Source organism: Zonotrichia albicollis, chromosome 1 (assembly GCF_047830755.1).
Source record: "Zonotrichia albicollis isolate bZonAlb1 chromosome 1, bZonAlb1.hap1, whole genome shotgun sequence".
NCBI classification, from domain to species: domain Eukaryota; kingdom Metazoa; phylum Chordata; class Aves; order Passeriformes; family Passerellidae; genus Zonotrichia; species Zonotrichia albicollis.
The window spans coordinates 26,033,273-26,044,541 of record NC_133819.1 but is presented as its reverse complement, the minus strand read 5'-3'; the positions used below and the strand labels follow the sequence as shown (position 1 = coordinate 26,044,541).

Genomic DNA, 11,269 nt, shown 5'->3' with positions numbered 1-11,269 from the left:
ACCCAGGATACAATTTGGGTGTGTGCCTCAGGAAAGAAGTCTTTCAGACCCCTGAATTAGATGCATAATTACTAGTAATTGTGAGTTAGGAATCTGTGTCCATGAGAAGCAGAGTTTAGATCCAGCAGGAGTTTGGAAATGGGACACAGTAATGGGAGCAAAATTTTGCCTTAGTAGTCAAAAAAACTTCCTGTTTCCCAATTGATCTCCTTGCTTCCACTGAGATCAATGATCCCTCAGTCTGCAGGATCAGCAGGTGAGCCCAGTGAGGGGCTGCAGGCTCCAATCTGTGCAGTGAAGCTGGCAATTAGCAGGATGTGCTGGCCCACAAAGCACAGCTCCTGCACTGGCTGCCTTTTAGGAACCCCAGGAACAGCCACTCTGCTGACCTTCTGGAAACACTTCACAAGGAGAATATTCCCCCACAAAGCAGCAGAACTCCCATACTATGCTTAGCATTGCAATATTCATGCTCTTTTAGATTAGAATGAAATGATGGCTTTAATGGTCTAGATTTTAAAAAGAAAGCCAACCTCAGGACAACCTGAATGCAGCTCTTGCCCCAGAATCCATCCCAGTGGCTCCCAGTGCCACCCCACCTGGGCTACCAACAGCACTGGGGTTCAGGGGCTGCTCAGTGGCCCCAGCAGCCTGAGAGCTGAAAGCACCATGAAAAAGGCACAGATGACTGTACTGATGAAATTCTCAGATATTTCCTGAGAGCACAGAAAAGGTGAGACGTGGTTGCCCGAAAATGGAGATGAGATGCAATTGAAGGGCGTGCACTGTTGACTGGAACACACAAGATGCAGACAGACTCCTTGGCAGGCATTGCACACACAAACAGCACATTTTTAAAAAGCATGGAAGGCAGCCACATTTTAATAGACTTTCTCCCTGTCCTTTTTTTAATCTTACTTCAAAGAAGAGGTCAGCACAATTCCTTTTCTCTGAGCCTTGTACTTGGAAATATCTAAGTCATTTAGACTAAAAAAAACTAAAAACAAAATGTAGACTACAGAAAAAGAGTTGGACTTGATCCTCTACCAAGAAGGATCACTGTTCTTGACCAGATTCTGCCAGCAATTTCCTTATGAGGATTTTTTCCAAATATGACATAAAGTCAGCCATGGGGAAAGGGATAGAGAAAATGAGTAAAGAATCAAAATAATACATTATTTGATGCCTACTAGAGAATGAGTCTGTCTTTAAATGACAAGGAAAAGATAGTAATGTGTTTTCACATTAAGTCAGTATTGACATTTTAAAAAAGCTTTAAAACATACAACCAGGTTTTGTAGTTAGGATGGGAAAATATTTTAAATTGGAAATGTGAATTTAATCCCCTCAATTAAATAAAAAAAATATTTAAATACTTAACCTGATTGCTGCCAACTGCAATTTCCTATAATAAGGAATTATGAGGATAAAGAGCAGTTCTTAAAGGCACATGGTTCACATGGAATGAGCAAAGATTCAGGTCTGGAAACTGCAGCTTTGTCTGTGTAAATAGTCTCTCTTCCCCTTCACACAAATTACAACTAGGAAAATTTCAAGTGCTATTTTGTACGTGGCATTAAAAAAAAAAAGAGTCTGGTATTTTTTTTTCAGGTGGACTGTTTGGTACCTGTTATTAACAGAAGACATGGCAAAACAATACAAGTTTTCAGCCAGTAGAGCCATATGAGGCCTCTAACTGAATTAAAGTACATACAAAATGTTTCTGAAGATACTTAGGACCAGTCTCACTCCATGTGGAATTCACTCTTTGTGAACAATCACCTTGTATGTCTATCCATACCTACATACACAGACACATATGTAACATATATCCACATTCTCTGTACATATATGCACCCTTTACATTAATTACATAATTACTAATACATAATTTTGCTATGATCTTTAGGACAAACCCTGTTCTTAGTTATGATGGTGTAAGATATAACTTTGCTGAAATACAAGTTCATATAAAAATCTATTTTCCCTTCTAGAACTGCTTTTTTTTGTCTGTGCATAAAATATCACTGCGCTGAGGGCAAGATGTAGGCACCAACTGGCAACTGAGCAGTGATGTGAACCCACAAGGCTGTTTTTTCACACATTTGGAGGAAGCAGCAGATTGAAAAACTCTGGTTGCTGGCCTGCAACTAAGCAGTATGTTCTGAAATCCACCTCAATCCATTTTAGGATGTGTGTGGTCATTATAAATTAACTTCCTCTGCATCTCCCTTCTCTGAACTGCAGTTCAATTAATGAGTAAAACTGTATCTACAGAATTAAGTTTTATTTTTATCTGACTTTTTCCTTAAATGCTGCATATTCTAACTTCCTCCTCCTCCCTCCTCCATGACTGGCAACAGACCAGCTCTTTCATTATATTTGGAGCAGAGAAACAGCCCACTGAATCTTCCCCAGACCACATCATCAGGTCTTAAACACTGTGAACAAATCAAAATACTTATTTAAAAGTAAATTAATTCCCATTTATAATACAGCCTAGTGACAGTTCTGATCTCTGCAGATATAATCCATAGGGAGACAAGAAGGACAAAAAGCTGAAATAGATAACTTTGTCCTGTTGCAGGCATGCTGCTGGAGCTGTCTCTGGCAGCAGCTGGCTCCCTGCATAGACAGCCAAAGGAAGAGACGACAAGCCAGAGGGTTATTCTCATCTTAATTGTGCACAAAGAGCTCCTCTTTCCCGTCCCTCCTCCCAGCAGATGGAAACTAGGATGACTGGGATTGTAATTAGGCACATCAGCATGGAGGAAGCAGAGAAGAGAGAAGATTTGTGTCTGAGAAATTCCCTGCTCAGGCTTTGTGGCCTGGCCTAGGCCAGCACACCACCGGGCACTTTGGAAAGGCACCTGTAAGGTCAGGCTGGACAGATCTGGGACAAAAGGATCAGGGAGGAAATCCTCAGGTAAGAATAATTTCCCCTATTTACCTCAAATTTCATCATCTTAATAATGTAATAAACATTGCTTAATAATAATAAACACTGTGGAAAGGGATTTCTCTAGGCCAGAGGAGTTTTATGGTCAATAGATACATATAAGGGGAAAAGGTAAATAGAGCAAGCCAAGTATTGCTTTGTAATTGTGTTGTTAAAAGCATTTCTGTCAGCTATTAGACCCTCAATACTTTTAAATATAAGAGCAGACAGCCAAATTGTAACCTTTTTTTTTTCCTCCCTGATCAAAAGCTTAGGATATTCTAATTTCCAATGCCACCAGTGCTCTACACTAAATCTCACTGTGGGGATGCCTTCTCTCCTCTGTATTGCTCAGGCAAAGCCTACACTGATCCAGTTTGCTGAGACTGCTCTGCACACATCACCTGTTTTAATACCAGTTTCAGTGGAAAGCCTCTAAAAGAGACAAATTATTGGTCATGATCTCCAGACAACAGTGATATTATCAGAAGTGATTTGCAGGCTACAGTGATATATCAGAAATGGATGATGTTTCAAAGGAGAACTTTTTCAGTGTTATCTTCATCGTTTCTTTGGGAGAGCAGAATATGAGTTTGTGCACAAGCCAGAAAAACCCTTTGAAGCAAGATGAGGCAGAAGGTGCCAGAAAGGCCTTGTTCAGTTAATTTATCTAAAACCAGAATAACCTATTTGCAAATTTCCAAGTAAGATTTTATCCTTCAGTTGAATTACTTCATCTGTTCAATAAGGGTGTAGTAGGTGATTTTTATTCTTCCTAACTATATAGGAGAAAATAATCTTTGTGCAGCTAAATTGCTGTTGCCAAGGTCACACTGGGAACATTTTTCTTGCTCTGTGCCATTAAGATTATAAAACCCAATCTAATACCAACAAGTAATGCTTTGAGACACTGTGCATGTAGTCTTATAAACAGCCAGACTTGCATTGCTACAGGAGATCCTTGCAGAGCAAATCTTATCTGACTTTTTTTTGATATGTGTGGTGAACAGACCAGTCTTGGAGTGACTTCCTGTTCTAGCACACAGCCTTTAGCTTCACATCTGAAATCTCCCCTCCTGGTTTAGGCAGGGTGAAGTGGCACAGGCAAACTGCTAAGACAGGCAGATCACCAGAAGATGAATTTGCTCGGTTTAAAAAAGGCAAATTGTTTTCCAAGAAGGCAGAGTTTGACTTCAGCAGCACCTCTCATGCTTAGAGGAGCTGTGTCAGGCATCTGTGATCAGGTGGCTGCTCATGTACAGCAGTGGAGGTTGGCCAGGTCTGCACTGCTTTCACCCACAGGCTATCTATGTACAACATCCTTTGCTTTAAGCACTCCCACCCTGGTGATGTCTGTCTACCAGGATATGCCCCACGCTGGAAATCATCTGTCAGTCCCAGCTGGGTGGAGCAGAGGATCTCCCAGATACTGATGTTTCTAAAATAGGGTACAGCTTTCTTCAGAAGAACAAACAGCCATCAGAGGTGGTGGTGAAGTCTCTGAGTTTGAGAAGACTCAGAAGTCTTAATTATGAAGGTGAACAGTTTTGGACAAAGCCTGGAAAATGGCTTTATTCCTACAGTTTCTCTCAGATTTGTACAAATCAATAGCTATAACAACAGTGTTACACAAAACTTCTGATGTGAATAACTGTAACATGAAATAATTTAGCTAGCTAGACTCTAAGTAAACCAAAATATGTCAGTCATCTTGTTCACTCACTCTATTTTTTACAGCTGTCCTAGGATTAAATAATTTGTCTTCAATGTATGATATTAAGATTCAAGATGAATTTTAATACTGACTTGTACTGTAAAGCATTTGAGAGATCTACAGGAAAATACTACATTTCCATTTCTCAATCAATGGCTTCTTTATTGATGCCATTTCTTAACAGGATGGCAACTTCTAATTTTGAAGCAGTTATTTTAACTTGATCATTGGGTAGGTGCATATACTGCAATCTACACCTGGTAAAAAGGAAGTTTTAAATTCCTCTATTAAACCAGTATCAATTGACATTACAACACTTTCCTACTTTGCCCCCAAAACAGAAGTTAAATTACAAGATGAATTGAACTACATTAAAAGATAGTGAACATTAACCCCATGTATCCACTTTTAGCCCTAATTATACTATGATTCATATGTAATACCTGCAAGTACTGTACTATTATTTGAAATAAAATTTGTCAGTCCTTTCTGGGATAAATTTAATGCATATGTTCTATTCCACCCTGACAAATAGAGGGAGAAGTGTAGATGTTTCTTATTTGAGAGACAACTGAAGGAGCACTAGGCAAACTGCAGAAGACATAATAACAAAACCAATAAGAACAAAAAGATCCTCTGAATAAATTGATAATACAGATATTAAATATTCTATATAAGCCCCATCTAAACATATCAGAGACAAACTCAAAGGAATCTAAAGGAACAAAATGCACGAATCTATAAGTGTCTTCAAGAGCAGAATAAGCCAAGCGGATGCACCAGTAATTTTAAAAAAAAGCTGGAAAAGGAAATTACACTACAGCTCACAATATGTCACATGTTGCTTCATTTTCTAAAGGAAAACAGACAAATAGCAGAACTCTTCATAAAAAGGCTGGCACAAGGTCAGACTAAAGTTCTACTAGTATCAGTTGCTTTAAATAAGTAATTCCCTCCTCTGTGATGGGCTATTCCACCTGGGGCTTTGTTTTCTGAGCCCATCTGCTTCTTTTCCAGTGAGATTTAGATGGATGCTCAATGCTGACCTCCCAGAACACTTACATGAACATTTGGATGTGAGAGGCTACTCTAACCATGATGCTGATAGCCACAAAGGGTTGGATGAAGGATGTTTATAATCAAGGCTCATCTTTTTTTTGTTTGCTTGTGAGCAGTTTCTTTCATGTTCTGATATTGAAGTACATGTGTCAACTGACTTGAGAGGACAGCCTTGTAAATTAGATCTTTGATCTCAAGGGTTTATTTTATCTTTGCAGCAAGGAAAAGTGAATTGAATTGGCTAGCAGAACTAAGCCCTCTCTTGTTTCTGGTCTACAGCTGCTGCTTCCTTCTGGGGTCACCATAACTTCCACTTCCATCACTAGATACTCTCTTTTGCTACAGAATTAAAAAAAGGCTTCTCCAACATCTCATCATAACCTGTTGAAATCTTTACAACTTCTGGTTAATTTTATGAATGATACAGCCAGACTTTTGCTTCTGTAGAAGGGACAAAACACTGAGCTGTGATACAACAAAGCTCTTTGAGCTACTCTGATACAGTATCAGAAAGTAAACTTTAACTGAATATTCAATAACTGTTTTTGGAGTAAAACACAATTTAGAAAGAATTCTGCATGGAAGGCTGCAGACTAAAAAGAAGGATCTGTTCCAAAATGTTCAAACCGTATGTGATCCACTGATAATCTCCCATTACTTGTGGTAATGGGCAGGCACTATTGTGCTGTCTACTACATGTGCACAAAAAGGACTATGGGATGTGATACTGATTTGTGTCCTGATTCAGATCACCAGTATGATAGTGTCAGCATATTCTTACCATCTGCACTTCATTCAGTTTCCAGGGCTGTGATTCAGACAGGACAGCTAAGAAAGGCTTTGTGGGAATTCGCCTCTCAGAAGGACATTGATTCTCCTAGAGAACTACTGCCTCTTCTTTTCAAAGTACAAAATTATCTTCTAGTAAAGAAAGAACACAGTTTCAATGGAGCATACAAGAAGTTAAATTTTTTTTCTTCATTTAAGGAATTTGACATATTGATGGGAAGAAGTCTGGCCTAACACACATGCTTCCTAATTTTGTGAGCTCATTACAGAAGGTCAGGCTTAATGTTGATGAAAAGTTTCAGCACAGCAGGGTAGGCTGAATGAACTCAGCTTGGCTTCCTAAACCTTTGTCTTGCTACAGCACCAAACAGGAGTCTACCTTTGGAATTTAAGGAGGGTATTCTGCTTCTTTGTTGTTGTACAGTCTCTGGCTTCAGAAAGAAATCTGGTTAATCTGGAATGGCCCTGTCATCAGTAGAGGAGTTGCAGTTACTCAGGAAGGGAAGGAGTTACCCCCAGGAGTTGCACTTCTGGTTCCTCTCCCTAGTCACTAGGCTGAGCAGAGAAAACCCAAAGCAAGATGAATGATCGTGTCATAACAGAAGGGTGGCTGTGGGCAGGAGGGCAGTTTCTCAAGCTCCAGTTTTATGCTATTGTTCAGAACAACCCTCTCATCTTGCCCAGGAGGCTGCTTTAGTGCTTTTGTGAACGTAACAGGTTCTCCAGCTAAAAATGCAATAAACTGTGTGTTATTTTGAGATCTGTAATTGCTGTGAACATGTTCTTTGCCTTTCTCCTTTAGGTGCTCCAGGGTGAAGCCCTCTCCTCTGTGACCACACAAGTGTGCATTTGCTGACTGTCATATCAGGGTTTGGATCACACTGCACAGAAACAGCAGAAACCAGATCTGTAACCACCACCTTGACTGACCTGCTGGACACAACATTGTCTGGTTCCATCTCTGACTCTGTCAGCAGGGAGTTGTCTGTAGGGCCCATCTCCCAGTCAGCCTTCTGACAGGCTGCTTTGGATGCAGTTGTTCTTTGATTTACCTTTGAACACGTGCCATAAGGCATCAATCCAATTTTAGGGACATCCTCAAGCAAGGGAGAGGTTTGAGGCCCAGCCTCTGCTAAAGGGAGAGCAGTCAGGAGACACATTCCCAGTACCCTTGCTCATTCATGGAGCTTTGTTGGGTGTAAATTTTACCCTTTACAGGAGACAATTAAGGATGAAGACCAAATGTCTATACCTACTGTCCACATTTCTCATCATGGTGAATACAATCTCCTCCCTACTCTCCTTTGCTGCTCCTTTCCTTTTGAAAGGACACCTGTGAGTGCAACAGAGCTCAAATCTGACAAGATGTAATTATTTTAGATAAATTGTCTAACTTTAGGCAAAAAATTATTGCAAAAATTACATACCAAGTCAGCTAGCAAATAAAGAACCAGTACTGTGAGTTTGTTTGGTCTTCAACAGTGCATTACAGCTCTGCTTCTAGACCAGCTCAGCTGCAGAAACATTTCAGATTCAAAATGGACAGCTTGAATGGAAACATGCTATTTGTAGAATGATCCATTTTTTAACTACTGGATATAAAATAATAATTAAAATTATTTTAGTGCTTTGAGTATGTATTAACTAAAAAACTCAGAAAACAAAACAGTTCTGAACAACTTCATAAAATTAATTCCTTCTTCAATGTGGCCTGAGTATCTGAGTACTTCCCAGCTCCCAGCCACAGTATTCTCCAAGCAGTGTCATGGATGCCACCTAAACCATTCCAAGTCAGCAACACAGCACACAGAATCCATCAGATGAGAGTGTGATATATTTTATTAGAAGGACACTAATTTTAAAATGACACTGAAAAGATTTTCAAACTGAATTTCCAAGTTCAAGTTCCTATGAAAGCTGAATGGTCAGAGATGTAGTAAACAATATAGGTGAAACCACATAATAACTCTCACATATAAAAAATAACTCATTATTACTTGGCTTTTTTATTTGAGTGCAGCACAGATATTCCCCTTGAAACAATACCTTCAAAACATTTAGGAACACAGCTGTCAAAAATATAAAGTATGCACATTTAAAAAAATTCTAAACGATTAATATTTAACAACCTAAGACATATTCACAATGTAATTTCTTCATCATTTTACAGTATTTATCTCAAATACTGTAAGAGGACCCAAGTCTTAAAATATATGTACTTTACGCTACCACAAGAGAGTAAGAGCATAAAAAATACAGGAAAACATCCACCAACATTTAGCACAATCTATATATTGTACCCCAAGAGAAAAAACAAGTGTGTGCCACAGGTCACACATCCATCACAAACTGTGATGTGACATCAGAGAGCTGTTGCTGGTGGAACAGCAGCTCTGGTCTTAGCTGGTAAAATGCTCAAAGCTTGTGATTGGGGACACAGTGGTCTGTGAGAATGTGTGTTTAGGCGTTTAGCAGTGTAATTTAGTTGGATAAGAAACAATGTAATGTTTTCCTGTTGTTAAACATTGCCATCTGTACCTCTGGCACACAAATTAAAAAAAGAAGGGTGTGACCATTAAAAGTACGTGTCCTGAGATTTCCTTCTTCAGGGGGCAAAGAGGTTAAAATGGAAAAGCTGATCTGTATATAAATCAGGAACACATGTGGTAATGAGAACAAACAGCAGCCAACAGGCAGGCAGGGACAGCTTCTCCAGGCAGGCACAAAATGAGACAGACAAAATACCATCTACTGGAAAAGGGAAGGAAGCAACTGATTCTCACTTTAAAATTGGTACGTTTAACCAATTCTATTAAGTCTTAATGATTACTTAAGGGCTTGTAATTAACTCTGAGTTTTAAAACTTGGTTTCACTGAAAAGCTCTCTGTCCAGTAGTGCAGAGCAGCATTGCTTCAGCATTAACATTGGTTTCTATATGTACAAATCAAGAGGTGATCTTAATATGTGTAACAGGATCTATGTGTTTTGTATCTAATTGAAATAACAAAACAGTTGAGACATAGACTTCCTCTTAAAGTCAAATGTTTGTGTCTGCAGCCTACCTACTGGAAGTAGATACCAGCAGCCAGTCTCCTACTGAGGCTTGATTTCTTTGGAAATAAATGCAATATTTAATGTACTAAGTTATAGTTCCCTTAAAGCTAAGAAATATATCACAGTTGTGAATAACAACCCCTTTGATATACCAGCAGCAAGCCCCCAAATATTAGTCAATTAAAGTAAGTCTTTATCTTCAATTTAAGACTTGATCCTTGGCAGAGGCAGAAAAGATAAAGAGAACATTACAGATCACAAAGCACTGAATTTTCAAGTGTGAAGTCATACCAAAACCTTGATAAATTATCATTGATGTCGTAGGTGAGCAGCCGGTCAGGAACGTCCCTGTGGGTGCCCTGCACTGCTAACACATGTGGCGCCAGGGCAAAGGGGACATCGCTCAGGAGATCTGACATGAAAGGGCTGCTCTCCAAAGCCTGGCTCCTTTGATTTCCCATCTCTGTGCTTGATACAGGCAACTGTGACCGCTGCCCCGAATTTATCTAAAGAGAACAGAGGAACAGAAATTTACACACTGCAAATCAGGCAGCTATGGTTTTTTACTTAGAACCACAAGGACCTACTAACAAAGGGAAACCAACAAAACCCCAAACAAATAAATAAAAGCAGTTTCAGAGTTCAGTTTAGGTAGATCTAAAATAGCAATTCTTAATACATGTTGATATCACTATTTGGTTCAGGTCCACCAGAATTAAGGCTAAAACAAAAATAAGACTATTTGTAATGATTACTGAGATCACAGAAACACAGAATATGCTGAGTTGGAAGGGAAATTGGGATCATTGAGTCCAACTCCTGACCCTGCACAGAACACCCCAAGAGTCACACCATGTGCCTGAGAATGTTGTCCAAACACTTCTTGAACTCAGACAGGCTACCCAAAATTACTCTGCAATTATGAAACCCATAAGGCTCATGGGACTTTTTGTCATTATGCTCAGTCTTGTTTAGGGGAAATTATTTCATACAATTCCTTTCATAAACTGATGAAGCTCCATCTTTTGTTCCCCTTGTGCCTTTTCAGAAGTTGTCCAAGAAAAGCTTGACTTTAAGTAATTAAGAACTGTCCTATCCCAGTTATTTCAAAGGATTAATGATGTTGCTTGCCAGTGTGAAATAGAATTGCATGACAGGCTGGTAAGTTCTTTTGTATAGGGAAATATATGCAGTGCCAATTAAGTTCTTTATAGAAAAAACACAGTTAAAACTTAAAAAACAACAACAACAACCCAAGAAGCAAAACCAACAAGGAATATAAAAACTTGCAGAACAACAGAAGTAGTCAACACAATTTAGAGAATAATATTGGACACAATAGACTTGCAAGCTTTGATCCTGACCTACCAATAGGATCTTACCAAGTGTTCATCCTGGCACTTTTGCCATTTAACGAACAAAGAAAATATTATTTATTCTGCCTCTAGAAATCAAATGTAATTTTTTTACTGTTTATAGCAATAAAATTCTATACAAAATGATACCTCTCATTAGGCACCCATAATGATGTTCCTGGTAACAGGCTCTGAGCAACCTGGTCTAGTGGAAGGTGTCCCTGGCAATGGCAGGGGAGCTGGGATTTAAAGATGATCTTTAAGGTTCCTTCCAACCCAAACCACTCAATGATTCTGTGATCTCTAGGAGTGAGATATTTGTTGTAAGGATTTCTACTTTGTATCAGCACATGTACAGA

General features: G+C 39.1%; 1 protein-coding gene and 1 long non-coding RNA gene across 6 annotated transcripts in view; one reads left to right on the top strand and one right to left on the bottom strand.

The window, feature by feature from the left end:
• The first annotated feature begins 2,255 nt into the window (after positions 1-2,255).
• LOC113460558 (uncharacterized) lies at positions 2,256-9,215 on the top strand. Its single transcript, XR_003382414.2, has 2 exons — positions 2,256-2,926; positions 7,303-9,215. It is a non-coding gene; the product is annotated as an uncharacterized LOC113460558 (long non-coding RNA).
• UMAD1 (UBAP1-MVB12-associated (UMA) domain containing 1) overlaps positions 9,074-11,269 on the bottom strand; it is an 84,697-nt gene continuing 82,501 nt past the window's right edge. For all 5 annotated transcript variants that reach the window (XM_005480806.4, XM_014274560.3, XM_074536474.1 and 2 more), the window contains one exon: positions 9,074-10,061. In XM_005480806.4, the coding sequence (XP_005480863.1) occupies positions 9,804-10,061 (258 nt within the window). In that variant the 3' untranslated portion in view covers positions 9,074-9,803. The remainder of the gene's footprint in view (positions 10,062-11,269) is intronic.